Genomic DNA, 22,907 nt, shown 5'->3' on the forward strand with positions numbered 1-22,907 from the left:
GTGAAAACTAGAAGACAAAAGAAAATGCACAGATTACTGCCATAAAAAAAGGTTGATATAAAAAATATTAGAGGTGGGACTTGATTAAAAAAAAAAAACTAATTAACTCAGGGATTTCTAATTAATTAATCGAAATGAATTGCATTTTAAGTGCATCACAAAATTTGCCCTAAAAAGCATCACTTTTCAATCTAAATGGATGTTAGTGGATGAATGAATACTATGCATGCAATTTTACTTGCTTGTCAGTTTCATAAAGCTTGGATCTTGTTTGAAATTAGTTTTTCTACACAGCAGTTGGAAAGTTGGATCACACGTTGCTACCTTTAGCACATTTTCTAACCCCTTATCTTCTACCACTAATAGTGGTATACAGTCCAGAGCAACCAATTTAGCGTGTGAATTTCTAAGTTTATCAGACGTTGAATTACTAATTTTGGTCCTGAAGCCAGTCATTTGGTCGAGTTTAGGCTGCAAATGCTTCTTGTTTGTACTTGTGGTGGAGCTAGCGCAGAGTGAGTGCGGAGCAATGACAAACAGTTCTGCGCTGTTTATGAGGCAAACTGTGATTAAATTATTTTCTTGTAATTAATTAATCGTAATCAATTGGTTAAAGTTACCTCTATAGTAGTATTTTCTAATTTGACCTGTACACGACAATTTAACAACGCCTATTTCTACAAATATTTACTGCCTGTTTTTATTCTTCGGTTGCCAGTACCAGCTATTCAAAATATATACTTTTGTATTTTACAGTGAGAGAAAGTTGAGCAGAGTTTAAGTTATCGTTGGTGCGGCCCTCTGACAAAATGTGGGTTTCTCATGTGGCCCCATTTAAAAATAATTGCCCACCCCTGCTCTAGAGAGGCACTCCGCTGCATTAGCTTGTAGTCGGCTCGCACATGTTTGACGTTCTTGTTGCAGCATAAGAAGAAGTCCATTCTGAATACCACATCAGGGAGAAAGTGACCAGGACGACAACAGACAGTGGCTAAAATTTCCTGAAGGCCTTTCGAATATATGGTGTGGAGAAGAGAGGATGAAGTCGCTGATGGACAGGAGGAGAGAGATCCATTCTTAATGATGTGTCAGAAGATGAAAGTGAGTTAGAGGTGGATTATCAAGATGTGTCTGCTATTTTGGATGACCACACAGGCCTGGAGTACCAACGTCCCAAGCACCAAAAGTGTGCATGCCATCTTCTCAGTCTCATATCAACAGTTGACACCACTGCTGCTGGAACTGGCAGTGAAACCTATAAGACGCTGTCTTGGTCTGCTTTTGCAAAATGCAATGCTCTGTGGAATAAAACCAGCAGGTCAACCACAGCATCTGAAACAGTGGAACATGAATGCAAATTGCAGTTCCTGTGACCCAATCAGATCCGTTGGAGCTCCCTGTTCCTCGCTGTAGAAAGGGTTGTGCCATTCAGAAGGAGCAAGGAAAAAAATCTATCTACAATGTATGCACAGCATTGAAGATAAAGATGTAAGTTGGCTGAACTCACATTGTTTGTTAAAGAGTAATGAAACAGACGTCAGCATTGCTGATTTAGGTGGGTGAATCCACCTGTCTTAAGTTTAATATATTGCTTATATGATTTAGTTTTCTTTACATGGTTGTGTGATAATTGTTGTTGATTTGGATGAAATAGTTTATTAGTTTATTTTGTATTTTTTTGTTTATTTAACATGGATAATGTGCAATAAATATATGTACTAGAAATAGCTAATTTTCCTCTTTACTTCTTTTATAGACTCAATACAGCTGAAATGGGATTTTTGGCTGAGTACACTGCTGTAATGAAGCCTGTTGCCATGGCCCTTAACATCCTCCAAGGGGAATCATCTGTGCATATGGGCTTCCTGCTGCCAACACTTCACCAGTTAAAGGACAAGTTGAAGAAGCTGGAGTCAGCTTGCACAGTGTGTGGACCTCTCATTGATGCCCTGCAGGATGGGATCCAGAAATGTTTTGGAGACATCATGAAAGAACCTGAGCTGATTGCTGCAGCTATACTTGTACCAAAATTCAGGACATCCTGGATCTCTGAAGAGAGCGTCTTAAAAGCTGGAAAATATACTTATGTATCAATTTAAATGTGAATCTGTAGACCTTGACATACACTTACCTGCCACTTCATTCGGTCCACTTGTACAATCTAATTTGATCCATTACAAAAATTCTAAATTTTTGATTGACACTGTCAGAGAAGGATTGTTTTGACCATGTTTATTGTTGAGGTTGCACAGTAGTGTTGAAACAGACTGTATTGTTTTGAGATGTTTCTAATATTTTGGCCACCCGAGAGGGCTGGAATATTTGAAACACCAGTCAATATACAGTACTCTAGTACAACACCACCACCCACTACCACTTCAATAATAAACATAAAGTAGAATTGTTACCTTTCTGGCAGTGTCAACAAAAACAGGAAAATTGTGAGCTTTGTTAAAGTAAAATTCATGACAGACTTTTTGTAGTGTATTGCATTATACTGTACAGGTATCCCTAATGAAGTGGCCAGTGAGTGTATATGAACCTATGTAATGTTATTGTCATTTAGGTTTTTATTGTGTCAGTAACAAACTATAGGCTGGCAAGAGTTGCAAGCACTGAGGGCAGGCTATACAGTAAAGGGTGTGCACCTAATTCTTTTGAAAACAATTTATCTTTCCACAGGCTTTGACGACATCAAAAATCATCTGGACACTGACTTGGAGTTGAATGATGATGATGCCCAAACAAACAGCAGCCAGTCTGATGAAGATGACTTTTTTGCATCCATGAGGGCAGGAAAATCAGAAACGGGAGAGCTGGAGAGGCACCTTTCATGTCCGTCCAACGGAGGTATGGATGTCTTACACTCATAACATAAAAATGTTCTTCTTTTTTTTTCAAATTCAAACAATTACAATTTCCCTCAACCATGTCTGCATTACTAACTGTGTCGCAATAGTGACACAGGAGAATGTATACAAATACACTGAATTTAAATTTGAACTATGTTTCGCCACAACCTCTCGCATCCCTCCCTGCTCTCTGACGGTGGGAGGAGGAGGCAGATGGGACTCAAGTGAGGTCACGCGAAAAATGTATATATGTATACAGTACATATAAATATTAGTTTGCTTTCTTTCTTTCTTTTTTTAATTTAGATTTATTTTTTACTTTATTATAGAGGAAAGTGGACAGAGGCGGAAATCAGGGAGAGACATGCGGGAGGGGAGCCACAGGCTGGGCGCAAACCCGGGCCGCCCGCGTGAGGACGGTGGCCTCAATGCATGGGGACGCGTGCACTGCTGCTGCACCACCAGCGCACCCTCTTTATTCTTTTTTAAAACAAACACAAAACCTTGACACTTCTATTTTAATAACTGTGTCTCAATAGTGGCTTGGAGAAATGTATACAAATATACTTGATTTAAATTTTAAATATGTTTTGCCAGATTGCTGTTGTAGTTTTACAAACGCTCAACAAGTGTCATCCTTGTCCTCTCAACGTGTAGTTAGACCACTTTGGCTGTTGTATCTGAACTAACATGTCTTGTTGATTTGGTTCAAAGGTTTTCCATGAAGACAGATGTTATTCAGAAGAAGTCTCCCGAAGCCATGCTACTGAAGAAACCCTCTGACTCTGAATGGGACTTCATACAGGGCAGTCGGCTCTCTTTTATTGGTTTTATTATCTTAATAAGCATTGCTTTTGAGTATATATTGTTTATTTCTGATTGATTATGAATATAGTTTGACAGAGCGACACTGGAATAATGCTGCAGAGAGTAACAGTGACAAGCCATACAGCAGTCATCTCTCCTCTCCACACACCCAGACTCTAGCAGTTCACACAGGAGCTAAGAACTAAAACAGAGTCCTTCCTTTTTCCTGAAGTCAAACACATGACAATCTGGTCCCAGGACTTTTTTAAAAGGTCTGATGAAGCTTAGCTCGCAGTGACAATACACCTACGACACATTTTCTTATCTAAATGTTTTGATCCATATTTCTGAAGAAAATTTGTTTGTTTTGTTTGCTCTAATCAATTATTATCATAAATATGATAATGATTTTCAAACAAATCAATCAATTTATGAAGAAGAAGATCCTCTTCCCCATACTACATAGAGCACTTCTAGGATATAAAATGTAATATTAGAATGAAAAATAGCTTTCTTTATGACATCTGTATAATACAGAACATTAACATATTCTGTGTTTATATTCTTTGTGGTCATTTTGAATACAGTATAATTCATTTACATTTTCTCCACAGTGGCTGAATATCATACTTCACGCTGCCTCTCTCCACCCCTTCAGACGTCTTCCACTTTCTCCACCCACAAAGACCTTGTGGCCGTCTCAACATTTGAATCTGAAACATTTCAGATCACACTCTACCACGTCCAAGCTCACTCGGGTCAGTCTGAAGTCTGACGTGTGAACCCAGCAGTCACATCGTAGACATTTGTCAGGTAATAAGGACAAGCTAAATATTTAATTTCGGCAATTGATAAAAGTTTCTCATTATAATGATGTGTGTTGATTTGATTTAATACATTGCATTTAATTCAGGAAAGATCTTTGTTTTGTTTTTTGTTTTTTAAATGTATTTAAGTTGAACAAAGTCATTCATATAAGAGCAAGCCAACCAGTTATTGTCTTTAATAACTTTTTAGGAAGTCCAACAAGGGAATCAGGATGATGTTCGGCTTCTGTGTGTTGTCTGTTTGGTTTTTCCTGGACATGGGAGTTTGCACTGCAGGTAAGCTTCTTTTTAAATTCAGGTCTATACTGTATGGATCAAAATATATAAACCGATTTAACCAGGCTTGTTAGATAACACTAACCTATTTTTGACCTTCAAAAAGTTTAAAATAATTGATATAAAATTGAATTTTGTTTTTAGTCTGATTGACAACTATGTAAATGTGATCGTTTTTTCTTTTTACTTATTTGTGCTGTTTCAAGCTTTAAGCCAATCACTGCATTTGTATTTCAGTGTTGCGCACCACCCGTTTTTTCTTTGCCAAATTTCTCATGTTTTCTCTGCTGGATTTGGTAGACATTTTTTATGCTTGACGAGGAATAAATAAACAAACAGTCAGCTTGGATCAATATCAAAGCGCAGCCTACATCCTGTCCAAGTTGTATTGAAAAAGAAGTATGCCAGTTGACACTTTCACAAAAAAACGGTAATAAATCAACTGTATGAAGCAAACAAAGGCCCTGTGTGTCTGAGTGGCCAAAAAGTGACAGGGGCTTGAAGAGCTTGTATACGTGTCATCTTTTGAAAAGGAGGATCTGATGGGTGTCAGGATCCCCCTGTGGTGATGGATCCCCAAGGCCTTGGCCTGAATTGAGGCTTTTGATACTCTTTGACTGCCCTCCCATCTCACAGTGCCATGTCATTGAGACTTTTTGAATTGAAACGCTGCTCTAAATAGATTGGGGAGTGCAAATCGTTTTCAAGCAGACGAATGGAGAGCCCGATCTCCATGATACCGGAAACCAGCTGTGACAAGAGGGTCAATACTGGCACCCCCAAAACCCACCTTAGCGACTCTGCAACACAAGATATGAAGATGGAGGCTATAATTCTATTAAATTAAGGCTGTGTATCAGTTGTCCAAATGTTTGGCATTCAGAATGAACCAGTGGTCAGTTGCTGTTAAATGTTGTTTTCATACCTTCATACCTTTCTAATTTATCAGTTTTTACTGACAAGTGCACACAATGGGTCCCAAAGCGCTTTAGGAATGAGCATGATTTACTCAAATAATGGAAAATGGGATAACAAAATGGATCTTCATTTTCATGGAAACAAAGCAAAAACAGAGGATGAACAAGAAATATATGGTGCAATTTAAGCTAGTCCATGCAACTCTTATATTTTGAATAGGAACATCATTGTGGGTCAGTGTAGACAGCCTTGTCTTTCTGTGTGCCTACTTTTGGATTATTGTTTCATTTTATGATGGTTGTACCAATTATGACTGCAGTTTTATGTGCCACTGTTGTCAAAGACTCATTTCCCTCTGGAGACAATTACGTTTATCCTTATCCTGAGAGTTCAGTACACTGTCTGTCTTGTCCAACTGTTTAGACCTGAACACTTTTAGCTAAATGTGCAAAAGAAGTCTGTGACACACTAACATAATCATGTGACATAATCAGAGGTCAGTATGATTTTTGGAAATGTGCATGTCTATTCATAGTGTAATGGCAATTTTCCAATTGTTATCCTCTTTTCCAATGATTGCCATTAACAGGCAGGCAGGGATGAAGTTCTACGCAGATGCAATCATGATAGTCCAGTCGTAATTCTTGGTGCTTGATGGTTTATTGTAGTGATTTGATGAATAAAATTTCCATTTCCAGTGGTTTTCCTGAGTGCTGGTCTGGTGAGAACTTCATCCCTGCCTGCCTGTTAATGGCAATCATTGGAAAAGAGGATAAAAATTGGAAAATTGGAAAATTGCCATTACAACTACAGTGAGAACTGTTTGTGCTCCCCCTACCTGTTCCCTCCCCTTCCTGTCACCTATGCTCATATAACCCCCCCCCCCCCCATTTTGCAAACAAAATGCAATTGAACCAACGTGTTCTCTTGTGTGGACCTTAGCTATGAGCAAAACAATGATTTATTATAATTTACTCTGTTCTATTTGAATCATTTTAGAGGCTGAATAGTTTTCAGTATCCAGCAAAAATGTTTGTTTTTTTTCTTTTCTATTTTTTAAAAAGATACAGAAAATGTAAAAATGTCTGTAACTGAATTATCTTGACCCTCCCACTGGAAAATCATCAATTCAAAAAACTTTTTGTCTCTGGGGGGCAATTCAATTCTTGATTTCAGGGTAAAGAACTACTTATTTAGTTCTCTTGTTAACCTGATTCTTATTTCCTAATTCTTAATTATTATTGAAATAATGAATGCTTGTATCTAAAATGTATTTATTCTGTCACTTTCCTTCCTTATTTTTAGTGGCATCAGAGCTAAGGATCACAACAATAAAGGTATCAACAATGTTTTTTCTTCTTTGTTGTGATGCTTCTGAAGTTGTGTGTGAAGGACTTTGAATCGCCTTGTTGCTGAAATGTGCTATTTAAATAAGCTTGATTTGACTTGACTTTCTACACCTCTTTCTTGGAATCCATAATCCACCATTTCAGGTAAAACATATTTCACTTTTCATCTTTTGAATTTTGTTTTTCAGCAAGAGCCATATACAATGTCCAAAGGTTCACAAATGGAGGGCTTTTGCATGGACCTGCTGTCCGAAGTTGCCAAGAAACTTGGCTTCAAGTACAGAGTGCAGCTGGTAAAAGACAGCTCATACGGTCGACAGGATGAGAGCGGGAGCTGGAATGGGATGGTCGGGGAAGTCATGAGAGGAGTGAGTACATGACATTACTGACATTTAGGGGATAAAGGGAAAGAAATTACTCTACAGAAGCTTGAATTACCCAGTTAGCTTTGGTGATTCACAATTTATACATTGAGAATAATTAAATAGTTTTTTTTGCTGAGGTTTTGGTACACCAAAGTATCTTAAAGCAGGTATGTTTATGCTTTCATTTAGGAGGCAGACCTTGCTATTGCCCCACTGACCTTGACTGCTGCTCGGGAGAAAGTGGTGGGGATGACCAAACCATTCATGCAGACAGGAATCAGCATCCTGCTAAGGAAAGACATCTCAGAGGCAACTAGCTTCTTTGATTTTTTGACCCCCTTTACAGCCGAGACCTGGGTTGGTATACTCATTGCATACTTGGGGACTGCTGCTTGCATCTTCATAACAGCCAGGTGTGTAATCCAATAATCATGATTTATGTTATGGTTATTAGGTGTTGCAAAGGATAATCTTTTGATATTCAAAATATCTACTAGCACTGCAATCCCCTTGAGTTAAGCTGCGTTATTAAATGTTTGTATGTAAATGTAGACTCAGTCCATGTGAGTGGAGTCAGCCTCAGACTGAACCAAACAGATTCAGCCTTCTCCACAGCCTGTGGTACACGACTGGAGCTCTGACTCTCCAAGGTAAAAAAAACAAACAAAACAAAACCAGATACCAATGAAACGAGGGAAAACTCTTAGCTTGATAAACTTGGCTTGACTTGTGACCTTCTTTTCTTCTCACTGAACACTCTTGGTGTTGTCAGGTGCTGGCCCTCACCCCAAAGCTCTGTCAGGACGAGTCATCTGCTGCAGCTGGTGGTTATTCACTATTATCCTCCTGGCTTGTTATTTCTCCAACCTCAACTCATCTAAAACATCTGAGTCCACTCACCTGACAGTAAAAGGTTTTGAGGACTTGGCCAATCAGGACATGATAGAGTACGGATGTTTAGCAGGCTCCTCTACTCTCGCATTCTTCAAGGTACGGATAAGGTACGGATAATTTATAGATTCCCTATTTTTACATCAGTTTCTCTAATTCTACATTTTCCTTTATGCAGAATTCAAACAACCCACTGTACCGCAGAATCTATGAACACATGGAGCGAACCAAGAGTTTTGTGTCCTCTATGGATGAGGGAGTCCAGCGTTCAAAAGAGGGCAACTATGCCTTTATTGGAGAATCTGTTTCTTTAGATTTAGCAGTGGCTCGTTACTGTGAGCTGGTCAGAGCAAATGAAGTTGTGGGCATGAGAGGATACAGCATTGCAGCCCCTCTTGGTGAGGCCCCTCACATCATTAAACAATGATATTTTAACATATACTGTAAAATAAAATGAAATTAACTCTAAAATCATCAATTTCCTCAAGGCTCACCCGTCATAAAGAACCTCAGTGTGGCAATCCTACAGCTGAGCGAGGCAGGGGAACTGGCCTACCTGAGGAGCAAGTGGTGGGCGAGCAGCTGCATCGCAGACAAGGCCAAGTCTTTAGCTGTGCAGCCACACAGCCTTAAAGGGATGTTTGTGATTCTTGCTCTGGGCCTGGGGCTGGGAGTACTGGTGGCTGTCCTGGAGCTAACATCCAAGAGCCGAAAAAGTGCAGCAGAGCAGAAGGTGTGTGCAACTGATCACACCAATCACATTGTGTTTTTTAGTTTCCCATTGATCATTTGCGTTTATTCATTGGATGTGTAACTGTTTCTGAAGAAAGCACAATCCTCAACAGTAATGCTCACTCATCCTCACAACCAATTTATTTGCTTGACTTTTGTTGTATTTTTCTGTCCAATAGAAATCCTGCTGCGTTGCGTTGACAGAAGAACTGAGTCTACGCTTGAGGACCACTGATGCAAACAGACCCCAGGAAAATGAAGCCAAAGACAAAGAAAAGGCTTAGATACAATCTTTAACCAGTCTCATATCTGGGTTTTTGGCTAGCCAGCTGATAAATGTTTCTTTCTAATATGTTTAAATAAATAATGACCTTAATTGTAGGTTTAGACCTACAATAAAAACATTGATACATCAGATAGAAAAATAATACCTTTCTTAATAAAAAAGACTCACATTTTATTAAAATAATAAATTTATTGATTTCCAAGTATGAATGCTACAATTTTAATGGAAAAGCAAACATTATAGTTTGTTATAACATTAATGTTATGAAAAAATATTAAAATCCTGAATTTAAAACTGTAATTTTGCCTAACTAATACTGCTCAGGTTTGTTAGTGTGCTTTATTCCGACTGAATCTTGCTGTTTTAGACAGTTGGCATTGACATCACATGATTCCAACAGTTTTCTTTTCAAAATGATATCATGTATACAAATTTCATTCATTGTAAACATTTAAGGGTTATGTATACATTACAGCAGGCCTATAACAATGAAAAGTGATTAAATGTTTAATTGTGCTTGGTGTATAGTTTATTAGAAGGAAAATCAGAACAGCTTTCTTCTTGTCTTCATCCTCCCAAACATACTCAGAATTGTTGTTATTTCTTATCTTCTGGTGGATGTTGTTGTCTTTGGATTCACAAATAAAAAACAGTCTAATCTAAAAGACAAAAAAAACAAACTTAATATATATGATTAATTTTAACTTTTGCTAATTTAGAGCTCTGATATGAAAACCAGTATTTATAGTATGTATGTATACATTAACTATGGGGGCAACTGTAATTGGTACCAGTTTGTTAAGGTAACTTGTTATTCAATATCATTATTTAATATCCATCTATGAACTTATAAATCAACTTTTGAAATTGGAAAAACATCATTTCTTTTAGGCTGCTTCGTAGCAGTAACCTACACAGCAGGCTGTGCGCTTTACCAGCATGTATGTAACCTGTTGATTCAGAGCCTTACCCTTTTACTTTGCCTGTTTAAGGGAAGACTTTTACATTTCAACATGTTTGGTTTTGGCCAATTCACACATTCAGGTATCAGAATTGATTTCAGTATTCAATCTGTAAAGGGAAAAAATTATGTTGAAACATCTCTATATGAATGTTAATCAAACTTCTATGACTCACCATTTAGAAAAAGTGGGGATTTGCATCGAATCTCGCTCATCCTCCGGTCAAAAAGGGCTCTCATCTCCCTCTGAAGAGTGCCTTCACTTTGGTCTGCACCGTCTGGCACACGGGAGGACACAAATTCCAGGCTATCTAAACTGTCTTCACTGCTGCTAGAAGAGCTGTCAGATAAGCAGAGGCCGTTGGGAATGGGCCTTACCCGGCTGCTGTAGCTGTCCTCACTTTGTGCTCGCTGTGTCTGCCAGTGAAGAGAAGGTCTGCGGCTCACCGTAGGAGTCTGAGGAGAGGAAAACTGTCTCCGGGGGCAACTGCGTGATCTGGCCTTTGTTCGTATCAGTGTGGATGGCAGAGGGGGGACTGGAGCCTCTAAGGTCCGTCTCACCCTGGGAGGGGAAGCTGGGGGGATAAGTTGAGAAAATTTGGCCTCATACTGGTTCAGAGGCAGTGGCTCAGTCCTTGGCAGAGGAAGCGAAGCAGTCCAACTTTGAATGTCTGGTGGTTGTTCAGGTTCCAGTGGAATGTCCTTGATTGGCTGTTGATCTGATGGTAACTCCTCAAATTGTTCATGCTGCTCTAGTTCAAGAGTGTCACTGGTCTCCTGCTCAGCACAGTTTAACTCTGGTTCATTTTCTAGCTCTTCTTCAATTCGATTATGGCTGTCGGGAGCAGGACCATCAGGATAAGACGTCTGAAGAGTCTCAGAGTCAAAGCTATCTGCTCTGAAACAGGAAGAAGACCCCATGTGGTGCGAGTCCGTGGAGGACATCCGGCTGAAGATCCCTCTCCTTGTCTCTGGTGGTTCATGAATTTTAACTCTGTGGGCTCTCCTCACTGGCTCACTTACAGCCCCTTTGTGGATGGCAGCCTTGGCTGCTGGCCCGAGTACCAGAGGAGACAGGTCCCCATTCCAGCTTTCCTGAGAGATGGTGTCCAGATCCTTGCGAAAGTACAGAGAACGTCCGTCCTCTGAGGACAGGACAGAGGAGTCCAAAGAGGTTTGCCTTTGTTGACCCTTCATGTGCTTCTTGGCTGCTTTTTGGATGTGTTTTCTCGCAGCATGCACCGCATTTGATGGTTTAATCTTTTTTTAAAGGATACAGAAAGTTTTTAGGTTGAGTTTGCAAGGTAGGCTGAAATTAATTTACTTTTTTTGGAATTCTTAAACAGTTACCTTTCCTGAGTTGTCATTGATAGCCACGTGAACAAAGATGGATGACTCAGCCATTCCCTCCAAATAAACATGCCGAAAACCTGCAATTTTTGCATGGAAATCACATTAACCTAGATATCTTTCATAAAAAAGACTTCATTACAATATTTCTTTTCCAAATACTTTTGGGTATGAAAAATTGCTTGTAGAAGCAGTATAAGCATAGTAGGCTATAAATAATTTAATCAAAGTATGAACAGTTTAACATTCGGTAACTTTGTTTTGTATTGGGGTCCTATAAAAACTGAAAAGAAAAGCAAGGTTTTCGCCTCTCATCTGTATTTAAGAAATGCAACTGGCTATTGTAGCTAAGGATGAAGGGTTTGATAACAGTGACTTTAGCTTGAGTGCTCAGCATTGGTGCTGAAAAGCAGCACCAATGCTGTTTTAACAAATGTTAGCAAAGCACATGGATCAACACTTTTGTTAAAAGTGTGTAATCGGAACAGTGAGATGTCTCTCAACCGGATACATTTAGTCAATCTTATATTATAGATGTTAGCAGAGCAACAAATCAGCACAGTTACAGTTAAGGAATAGTTTTACATGTTGCCGTCTTGCTCGTATTTTGACGTTACATCTAATGTCTTGGCTGTTCGATCCATACAATAAACAAGATGTAAAATGTGATGCTACATTTTAATTAGTCTAATAAAGACTGATGTGTGTAACCTTTTTTCCACTTGTTACAGTAACCTCTAAGGGTGTTGGCATCACATCACAGAAAACCCTACAAATTAAAGCAAACTAGAAAAAATGTTTGTCTTCTAAAATGTGAAACTTATCTTTAATCCCAACATGTTTTCCTCAAGAGAGAAAATACTTTTAGATTAAAAAAAAGTCTCTGTAGTTTATGCCATCATTTGATGTACCTGGCAACATACTGGTGAAAGCAACAGTCCTCTGTCCAATAAAATCTCGCCCAATAGGATCATGATCCCACACCTGAAAACGCACCAGGGCGAGCTGTGGCATTCGAATGTCGAAAACGAGGGTCTCCTCCCACATAGGGTTAAATCCTAAATGACAAAGGATGTTAGACCAACTGATTTATGCATGTTTTATGCTAGGTATGGTATTTTCACTACCATTATCATCCACAACTCTGGTCTGCTGCTTGGAACAATCAACTGGTAGACCGATTATCTCCACCTCGACAAATGGATCGATGATCTGGAAGTAGAAAAATATCCGCAGAAAAGCACAAATAAATTCAATAGTAGGATATATGTTTTGGATCAAAACAAGTCAAGTTTCCAAATAATATAGTTTATATCTGGAGTATGCTGATACTCCAGTATCACCAGTATCACCTCTCCTCTGTCTCCAAACATAGAGTCTTTGGGTTTAGGAAGTTGCTGTCCACTGATGATCTTCAGCACTAACTGAGTCTTTCTCTGTCCTGGTAGAGGATCCTCCATTGTTGGGTTAAAGGCAGCTGAGAAAAACAATGAAGGATGAATACCACCTCACAAAATGACCAAAATCTGTATTCTTATTATTTACATACCCTTGCGCATGCACTTTGGCTTTAGAATGTATCCACAGTTTCCATTGGTTGAGAACTTGGCCCGATTCAGTTCAAGCATACGGCCCTCTGTTTGGTAATTCAATGCAACTAAAAGGAAAAATCAACCAATTAACTTGAAAAACTTACACATTTAAAATGTTTAATTTTCCAAAAGAAGTCAACATTGCAGACTTTTTGAGGATCTTACCCATATGACATCCTGCATTCCAATATGGCTCTGGGTTAAAGTTGCTTGAGTCCACTCTGTAGTTTGATGGGTACACTCGTAGAAGTTGGCGTTGGTTTAAACGGACCAACTCAGCTGGCTTCAGCTGTAAGATCTGGTTCATAACTGTCTCGTTTAAGGATGAAACCTGCCAGCTATTTGTAAACCCTACATGACAGAAGAATACAGCATTAAAGTCCTCTTCATTGGTAACGTAACTTATACAATAAAAAATAGATTAAATATTGTAGATTTATTGTTTGTGTGAAATACCCTTTACCTTGTGTTTCTATGTCATGAACTCTGACAGATTTTGTGTACTTGACCAGGTCAGACAGAGCTCTGGATAACCTCATTGTTTTCCTCTTCCTAAAGTGAGAGTAACAGTCATTTAGTACAAGGAGCTGATACTAATGGTATTAAATGGATTAAGCTACTTAAGTCAATGACAAGCCTTACTTAGGATGGTAAACAATTTGTGTCCCCTCCTTGCCGCTGCTATAATCTGACTCGCCATCAGTTGTTGCTTTGTTTTTCATCCTACTTCTCTTCTTCCTCTGAAAGAAAACAGTAGCTTTCACTCTTTTTTCTCTTCATGACCGGTCAAGGCCATTAAAATGTATTATCTGCAGAAAAAAGGGCTGACCTTTCGTTTGAAGCTCCTCACTATCGATCTGCCAAATCGCTTGTTCTTTCTGATAGAATTGCCAGCAGCAATGCTATTCCCATCCTAAAACAGTCAATCACAATAATATATCAATAAGATATATATTGACGAAACAGGTACCTCGACAGCACCCAGTATGGTGCAGCCGGGGCACCACCCTGGAGCCAGGCCTGGGGTTGGGGCCCGTAGGAGAACACCTGGTGGTCGGGCCTTTGCCCATGCTGCTCGGCCGGGCCCAGCCCGAACAGACGACGCAAGCCTGTCCTCCTGTGGACTCACCACCCACAGAGGACACCCTAGGGGTCGGGTGCAGTGTGGATCAGGTGGCAGTCGACGGCTGGGGCCTCGACAACCCAATCCCCAGACACAGCTTCTGACTGTTGGGACATGTCACCTTACTGGGGGGGAAGGAACCTGAGCTTGTGCGGGAGGTTAAGAGGTACCAGCTAAATATAATTGGGCACCTCCATGCACGGCTTGTGCTCTGGAACCTAGCTCCTCGAGAGGGGCTGCACTCTTCACTTCTCTGGAGTTACCTGCGGTGAGAGGAGGCGGGCTGGTGTGGGCTTGCTTATAGCCCCACAGCTCAGCCGCCATATGTTGGAGTTCACCCTAGTCACATCCCTACGCCTTCGGGTAGAGGACAGGTCTCTGACTGTTGTCTCTGCCTACAGACGGAACAGCAGTTCAGAGTATTTAGCCTTCGTGGATTCCCTGGGAGGGGTGCTGGATAGTGCTCCAACTGGGGACTCCATTGTTCTACTGGGGTACTTTAATGACCACGTGAGCAACAGCAGTGAAACTTGGAGGGGGGAGATTGGGATGAACGGCCTCACCAATCTGAACCCGAGCAACCCCTGAACCCGTCAAGTAAATTCTGGCAAACCGTCCGCCGCCTCAGGAAGAGGAAGCAGTGCTTGAGCAACGCTGTTTATGTCTGTGGAAACAGAAGCTGAGTCATCAGAGAAAGACTCGTCCATTACTCAAGCCAAAGTCACCAAGGTGGATGGCAAGATCCTCCATGGCAAAGCACCGGGGGTCGATGTGCAGGGACTGTCATGGTTGACATGTCTCTGTAACATTGTGTGGAGGTCAAGGACAGTGCCTCTGGACTGGCAAGTCTGACTGAGGTGGTGGTGCCTCTTTTTAAGAGAGGGGCAATTTCGAACAGTGTACCGTGTCAGACAGTGTCTGTCTGTCTGTCTGTCTGTCTGTCTGTCTGTCTGTCTGTCTGTCTGTCTGTCTGTCTGTCTGTCTGTCTGTCTGTCTGTCTGTCTGTCTGTCTGTCTGTCTGTCTGTCTGTCTGTCTGTCTACCAACCAACCTAACCAACTAACCAACCAACCAACCAACCTAACCAACTAACCAACCAACCAAGCAACCAACCATCCATCCATCCATCCATCATTTTATTTGCCTGGTTATTATCATCGTCTTCATCATCTTCATCTTCTTCCTCATCACCAGTATCTTCATCAGATACATCCCCCTCCTCTGCATCTGGATCAAGGTTTGCTGGCAGCTTTTTTCCCTATGACATCAATTTAATATTACAAGTCTTTATGTGATTTTGGTGAGCTTTGTGTGCCTTTTCTTATTACTACATTCACTATCCTTTTGTATTTGCAGCCCAAGTTTCTAAAAAACAACTTTACCTTGACTAAAACTTTCCCTTTCAGGATCTCAGGTGAGGGGAGCTTTTTGCATTCATTCACATTGACAGACGAGAGATCCAGTTTATCTTGCAGTACCTCTTTCAGATACTCAGCCATTTTCTTCTGCTGAGGGACTGTACAGTGGTTCTCTATGGACAAGATCACTGGGTATCTAGGAGAAAATGGAGTCATTAATGATAACGTCCTTCCAAAGCAGCAGGTGTGATGTTTAACTGTGAAATCTTGACAAAAAAAACATGTGTAAGTAAGAAACAAAAACACATACTGTGACTTTGTGAAAGCATATTTGTTGATTGTTTCAATGACGTCTTTAAAGAGTATTTTGGATGTCAACGTGTAGCCGTGGTGAATAATGGGCTCCCCATCAGGCCCGTCCCAGCAGTCCACTGAGAAAGATGATGAGTAGACACAAAAGAGCAAAGGATGAGGAATGTCATAAAATCAAAGTGATGTGAACTGAAGTTCAGTTTTTTGTTCAGAGCCCTTACCCTCCACACAGCGACAGCCTGCCTGGAGAACATATGCGTACATTTCCACTCTAGACTGGGACAGCAGCTGGTCTCCTGTCAGGTATGTGTTGTGTGAGGTGGCAATGAAGTAGTTAGTCAGAGGCTGAGTCATGTCCTGATTCACCTGATTGTGCTCAGGGTTAAAGATGTCACCTGCAGGACTTCTCATGAAGTTGGTAAAACCTGACGGACAAAAGTTTTAAACCATGAGTTAATTGAATATTGATGTGATGTATTGTTCAGGTGTCCAACAGTATATAATGTTGTTCATTTTTCTTACTGTAATTATAATAAGCATTGCCAAATATGATATTGCAGGCAAGGCCTCCCTACCATCAATCCCTAGTACCATGCGCTGCAGGTTTTCAGGACATGGCTCAAACCTGGCCACTATGTCAACTAGATGCTCTTTGGTCACACCTCGTATCTGCAAATAAAGGATTGTCAGGGATGTTATATGTTGTTTATCTGTTTATTTGCATCAGAGCTAAACTTGGAAATTGTATATGCTTTTTCATCATATTACTTGTGAGAGCATCAATCTATTCACATATGCATCCATCCATCCACTCATCCATCCTTCCACCCATCCATCCAAATATCCACACATCCATCCACTCATTCACATATCCACACATTTATCCATCCATCCATCCATCCACCCATTCATCCATCCACACATCCATACATCCCACCTTCCACACATCCATCCACTCATCCACACATTCTCCATCCATCCATCCATCCACCCATTTATCCATCCATCAACCCACACAGACATACATCTATCCATCCACACATCCATCCATCTTTTATTTTAAAAATAATACAGGACCAAGCAAATTATCCTAGACAGCACTCTCCCACACATAGTCAGAAGTCTCCTAACCACATGCTACCACAGCTGGCTCCTTTTAAAGGAGCTTGTCTACCTTTCAAATTGAGCCTTGGTATCTGAGGTTTGACAAAGAGCTGGAGCCTACTCCCCGGAATATTGGCATAAACTTTAACCATGATCCTAAGTAGTGTAACGCCATAAGTACTGTAACACATCCTGTGGTGTGTTTTCAAAATGAGTTAGAGAATGGCTGGAAACAGTAAAACCGGTCACATGCATTTTGTATCATGTAAATCCCTTATGCATCTGATGGCAATCTGGATCTGGAAAAGGTGTACAGTGGCAACAAACAAATGAAACTACATAATTTTCCCAACCTTCTGATCATTTTCCAGGAAGTGTGTAAGGTCTTGTAGATCCATGACTTCTTTCTGATTGCTGTGAGAGATAAGTATAAGGTAGAGGTCTCTGCGTGTGGAAATCATCTTGTAGAAGGAACAGAATTCTTCAAAGCCAAGAGAGCCTTGGTTGTCATCTGTGTCTGCTTCCTACAGATAACAACAAATACATCTTATGAACAAGATATCCCAATGTTTTCCCAATGTGTGTGTTACATTTAAATAGTGAATCATATGTTTAATTGCATGTTTGAGATTCATTAATATTTCACATTTAAAATCAAATATTGGGCATTTCTTTTGAATTTTGTTTTGAAGGTTAGAATACTTTACTTGCTATTTAAATCCAACTCTTCTTTTATTTCAAAACAAAGTAAGGACCTTCTGGTTGATTGAAGGTTTCAACGTTAACATACTCAGGAAAAAGGAACTTGCTACAGATCAAAATCTAAATTAAAACTGCTAAAGAGAATGGTAAATAAGTTAAATGTTTGATGTCATAAGGCGGATGTCACCTTTGACCCATCAGCTCCGCTGCCTTTGAGTTTTTTAAACTGAAATGAGACATTTAATGATGCAGCAGTGTCATTCTTTTCTATCACTGTCACTAAAGGGAGACACGGCAGAGGCGTATACCTGGTGCACCTAAGGGAGGAATTAGCATGCAATTAATCACAATAAAGAAAATGTTTATGTATTAATTTTTTCATTGTAAATAACTAGTTAATGCTGACAGCCCTAGTGGTTTTAGATAACCAATCTGCCAAAGACAATATCTACCACAATTCCATTCAAAAGGATATAACTCTACCCCCATCAGGCATGATATATCTTGTACAGACTACAATAACAAGAGGGAAAGGATTGAGAGCCACTGAACTATAAAGCAATATTGTAGCACAGCTAAAGCCATCTGTTCCGCAGCAGCCATATGGCCTTGCTGTGGCACTGTCCTGCGAAAATTCTGTATATATATATATCTGTATATATCTGTATAATATTTGTAGGATGGCTCTTTCATCAAAGTCTTTGACTGACAGGGAAGTAAGAAAATCATTGGTGAAATTTAATGAAATGTTGCAGATTTTCCAACTTCCACTTTTTCTTTTCATGACACTCTGGTACGGCTACCAGTTTGCACAATGGTGCACTTTGTGCTAAATAACATTGTTTTTAGCCATTAACAGATTGAGTTTTTGACATTCTGGTCAATGGCTTTATGTAAGGTTTGTTGGGCTTTATTTTTGGGTCCATCACCCTGGTCTAGACTGATGTACTGTACAGTGTATCTCAACAAGTATGAAATGGCTTGCCATTAGACTTGGTACAGAAATAAATGTAAAAGATTACAAAGGATTAATTTTACTTCATTAAACACTCAACACAGTTGTTCATGAGTACAATTTCTGAAAATTACTGTCACCATTATGAACAACTCTTCAAAACAAAGACATTCCCCTAAAGCCTTATCTGTTTCTTCATTAAAAAGCAAAAGATAGAGTGCTAACATATAATAAATGGGCTGAGACCATGGTGAGTCTTATACCCGCTAAACTTGTTAGCATTTTTATTGTAACATGCTGTAATGATATATGCATAAAATACACGAATGACTGCTTTTAATAACTACAGATGATAGCATTGCTGTGAAATTGAATGCTATGCAAATATATTTTTTGTCAAATGAGACTGCTCGCAGATACAACTTATTACGTAGATTGACTTGTTCACTCACGTATGTACGTCACAGTTTACAGTAGATACCTGTTCTAGCTTTCTTTTTTTAAAGATTTATTTTTGGCTTTATTGATAGAGAGAGGAAGGTGGATAGAGTCGGAAGCAGGGAGAGAGCAGGGAGAGGGATGGGCCACGGGCCACGGGCCGGGCGCGAGCCTGGGCCGCCCGCGTGAGGAGCAGGGCCTCACTATATGGGACGCGCGCGCTGCCGCTGCGCCACCGGCGCCCCAACCTGTTCTAGCTTTCTGATTGGTTACATAGGCTGTCTATCTATCAGTATAATCCAATACATTGACAATTTATTTACCTTTTATGAAGACATGACTTACTTGAAACATTTCTCTGACTTTCTGTTTGGGTAAATTCACATTCAGTTTGTGGAGCAGCTGATGAACCTCTCCGATGCTCAAGGTGCCATCTCCATTTTTGTCAGCCTCAGAGAAGGTTTGCTGTAACCATGTGAGGCTACAATTTAGGAAAAAAACTAGAGAGGTTCATGGTATAGTCCATGTTATTCTGTCAGATTCATTTCAACCCCTTTTATCATAGGATGTGTCAACCATACCATTCAATGTGCATAACGAGTAGTGTTATATTAGTAGCACAAAAGGAATTAGGCATTTAAAACTGAATAAAGGATATTGGTCACGGGTACGTTGCCTCCGGGCCAGGATGTCTTCATCACTGATGCCAGCCATGAGATATTTCAGCCCAGTGATCCAAGTCCGGGCCTCCTCTGCGTTGGTGGAGACCAGGTCCAAGGACTTTACTCGCTCCCCATAATAAATACTGAAGCAGCAGTTTGGGTCAAAGCGGTTGTCAGCGTACCGCCTAAAAATCTCTGATTTTTTCCCTTCACATACTTCATGGATGGAATCGATAGTTACTGAAAGAGATAAAGGAAAATTGTAGGGGAAACTTCTTGGCTAATTATCTAGACGTTTCTCATGGTCAGTGGCCCAGTGGATTGACTCGAGTTATGACTGATTTGAATTTTATGTCTTTATTTTCAGATGGCTTCTATCTATCTGCCTTTAAGTCTAATGCACAAAAATAGCAGATTTACCTGGAGGTTTTCAAAACATAATAAGACAATTCAAATTACTCTCTGAAATTGTTACAGAAAAAACTCAAGACACAGAGTAGAATCGTAATAAATAAAATAAAAACCATAGACATTGATGTAACGTTTTGATAAATATTAACTCAATTTAAATCCCTTTGCAAACAAGACCAATAATGGGGGACTTTATAGATGATGTATTGTCTAATTAACCAAAGGGTTGTTGCCAATATATCACAAACTACTTTCCAGAATTTATAAAACCCCTTACTTTTTTTTAAACCAATGATGGTAAATTGTTTTACAAAAGTTACTGTAAAATGATATGCTGTAGTGTGGAGATGTCTCACTTTTGGCCTTGTCGTTCTTCCTGGAGGGCCGCCATCTGATGCAGGACTTGTGTTCATCCAGGTAGAAGAAACGGACCAGTCCTTTTTTCTTCCCTTTCAGTTTGGACATCTGAGTGCCAGTCTGCATGGTACACATACACCTCTCCACTACAGGTAAGCACCAAGAGACACATTATAATGCAGATTCAAATTGCTGTCGTTCTTGATTAATCACAGGGATCATCACATTGTCATTAATTATGCCAACATAAGAGAGAGCTTGTGCAAGTTAAATACCCAGTGTGCAGTATAATAAGCAACACAAAAAAAGTTTGATACTACCAGGTCATTTCCTTTCCTTATTGATTCATTAAAAGGGCTTTATGTACATTTTATTTGGACAATATACAATGCATGAATTACTACGCGGTTTGATTTTAGGCAAGAAGAAATTATGACAAACCCAAAGAAACCTAAAAAAAAGTCAAGAAGAGGTCTACCTTCAGGCACTTGTTTATGAGATTAAAGGCTGTGTCACATGGGGATTTAAGGAGCTATATGTGTGTTAAATGTCAAATATGAGTCAATGATGAAAGGCCAAAGAGGAAAAAGATACACAACCCTGATATGATCTTTGGCTAACACCAAATCTACAAATTTTCATAATGTTTAAATGATTTGTTTGTTTGCATTTCTAACAGTGTTTCAATGGTGTATGTGTAGATATGAAACTAAAATAAGAGCCGACAATATTAATCCTATTTAGGTCATGGTGAAGTAGTTTGTTAGTTTTGTGTGCTGGTTTCAGATAACCTGTTTGTAAGCTGTGGCTCAGATGCATGTGACGCAACCTGGCACATCATTCAGGTTAATCCTAAAGGATTGTCTGCTGTCCTTATGCCTGTTAGCTACTCATGGGCCTGCCTCACTCCATCCTGTGTTGTTGGACTTTCACACATTTCAGAAGCCTTTTATAAGGAAAAAATACAGTTAAACATCTCAAACTTTAACTTGCACATCCTGGTCATCAGTCATTCATATCCATTATGTTAAACACATTTTTTTTAAGACAGCTTGTACTCTTTCCAAATTACCCATAACTCCAATGTTTAAATTAATAGTATTTAATGTCTTACCTATCTGACCCAGTCTCCATTTTGGCTGTGCGACCACACTGCCACCAATCCAAAAAAATTCTTCAGCGAGTCTAGAAATGGATGCTTTCTGCCAAAGTTTTGGGGAGGTCATAATAGACGGGCTTGGTGATCTTACTGGAGACGAGGCCTGTTTCCCTTGGAAAGAGGAGCCGTTACCAAGCGAAGGGGACAACATCCCTGGGGACAGAGATCCTAAAGACTGAATGTTGGTCCTCTTGGGTGACAAAGAGGATGGTGAAGGGCTGACACCTGGCCCTGGAGACAGCGGTGCCATCGCTGGGGTGCTGTTCATTCCTAAACTGTGCATTTGAGTCCAACTCTCCTGTCCCATTCACACCGCATGAACCCACCTCCCCATAACTCTGCAGGGCTCTTCATCCAAGTTTGTTGATAACACAGCTTCTCCAATGCAACGTATCCTCTTCTTTCAGTTAAAATCTTCCCACACAGGATCAGAGAACAAGATTCCCCATCTTGAAGCTTCATTCCCCTATTATCTCATGTCCAGTGATCCACTGTAGCAACTGCAGGTTCTTCTCTTTATGCACTGAGAAAAGGCTCACAGAGGAAGAGTGTGCAACACGTTTCAGTCACCTAATCTTCCTCAAGCGGTAATCCTGGAGTGAAGCTTCAGCCTTGCTTTCATGGAGGGATTTTCATGCAACCAGTAAGCCTCTAAAACAAGACAGTGGTATAGGAAGGGTGCAACTATCAGTTTACTTAACATAAGAAATCCTGTTCATGAAAGAACCCACCGATTGAAATAGAAATAATACTGCTTGCTAATTGTCATCATTATGATATGCATATATAGATCTGAAGGTTCGAAAGCACACTGGTACATTTGACACTGAAAACAATCTGACCTTCAACTGTGAGTAATGATTTCCCCCTAGTGGCTACTGTGTGACTTAAACTGAATGCATTGTTTTGTTTTCTTTCTTAAGGAGATCTACAAAATGTGATAAAACATTTAATTCATTTTATTTAGATTTTTTGATTGTACTTAGCATAGCTTCACACTCTATAGGTAAATCTGAACAGGCGATTGTATTATTTCACCTCATTTTCTTAAGAATTCTCTTTGAATTTCAATTCACTATGACACTTTGACATAATCATTTGCATCAGCATCTATTACAGCC

At 39.9% G+C, this 22,907-nt stretch overlaps 2 protein-coding genes across 2 annotated transcripts; one reads left to right on the top strand and one right to left on the bottom strand.

The window, feature by feature from the left end:
- The first annotated feature begins 4,353 nt into the window (after nucleotides 1–4,353).
- Nucleotides 4,354–9,977, top strand: grik6 (glutamate receptor, ionotropic, kainate 6). Its single transcript, XM_079341551.1, has 10 exons — nucleotides 4,354–4,472; nucleotides 4,677–4,762; nucleotides 6,986–7,017; nucleotides 7,218–7,397; nucleotides 7,584–7,807; nucleotides 7,947–8,044; nucleotides 8,167–8,384; nucleotides 8,464–8,683; nucleotides 8,774–9,018; nucleotides 9,197–9,977. The coding sequence occupies exons 2-10, from the start codon at nucleotides 4,699–4,701 to the stop codon at nucleotides 9,299–9,301; spliced, it is 1,386 nt and encodes a 461-aa protein (XP_079197677.1). The 5' UTR covers nucleotides 4,354–4,472; nucleotides 4,677–4,698; the 3' UTR covers nucleotides 9,302–9,977.
- On the bottom strand, nucleotides 9,831–22,315 carry plch2b (phospholipase C, eta 2b). Its single transcript, XM_079341552.1, has 21 exons — nucleotides 21,742–22,315; nucleotides 20,627–20,773; nucleotides 19,863–20,099; nucleotides 19,543–19,697; nucleotides 17,456–17,626; nucleotides 16,574–16,667; nucleotides 16,220–16,423; nucleotides 15,997–16,117; nucleotides 15,711–15,882; nucleotides 15,473–15,586; nucleotides 14,036–14,119; nucleotides 13,849–13,946; nucleotides 13,670–13,758; nucleotides 13,372–13,557; nucleotides 13,164–13,271; nucleotides 12,967–13,091; nucleotides 12,742–12,826; nucleotides 12,526–12,672; nucleotides 11,615–11,694; nucleotides 10,441–11,524; nucleotides 9,831–9,962 (listed from the first exon to the last, which is right to left on the bottom strand). The coding sequence occupies exons 1-21, from the start codon at nucleotides 22,091–22,093 to the stop codon at nucleotides 9,958–9,960; spliced, it is 3,858 nt and encodes a 1,285-aa protein (XP_079197678.1). The 5' UTR covers nucleotides 22,094–22,315; the 3' UTR covers nucleotides 9,831–9,957.
- Nucleotides 22,316–22,907: the final 592 nt, after the last annotated feature.

Source organism: Symphodus melops (genome assembly GCF_947650265.1).
Source record: "Symphodus melops genome assembly, chromosome: 4".
Taxonomy (NCBI): Eukaryota; Metazoa; Chordata; class Actinopteri; order Labriformes; family Labridae; genus Symphodus; species Symphodus melops.

Coding starts and splice junctions, on each gene's coding strand:
- plch2b (XM_079341552.1), bottom strand. CDS start 22,093: ATGGGACAGGAGAGTTGGACTCAAATGCACAGTTTAGGAATGAACAGC. Junction 15,883..15,996: donor TATGCTTTCACAAAGTCACA/GTATGTGTTTTT, acceptor ATTTTCTCCTAG/ATACCCAGTGATCTTGTCCA. Junction 11,525..11,614: donor TCAATGACAACTCAGGAAAG/GTAACTGTTTAA, acceptor CTTTAAAAAAAG/ATTAAACCATCAAATGCGGT.
- grik6 (XM_079341551.1), top strand. CDS start 4,699: ATGATGTTCGGCTTCTGTGTGTTGTCTGTTTGGTTTTTCCTGGACATG. Junction 4,763..6,985: donor CATGGGAGTTTGCACTGCAG/GTAAGCTTCTTT, acceptor CCTTATTTTTAG/TGGCATCAGAGCTAAGGATC. Junction 8,684..8,773: donor CAGCATTGCAGCCCCTCTTG/GTGAGGCCCCTC, acceptor AATTTCCTCAAG/GCTCACCCGTCATAAAGAAC.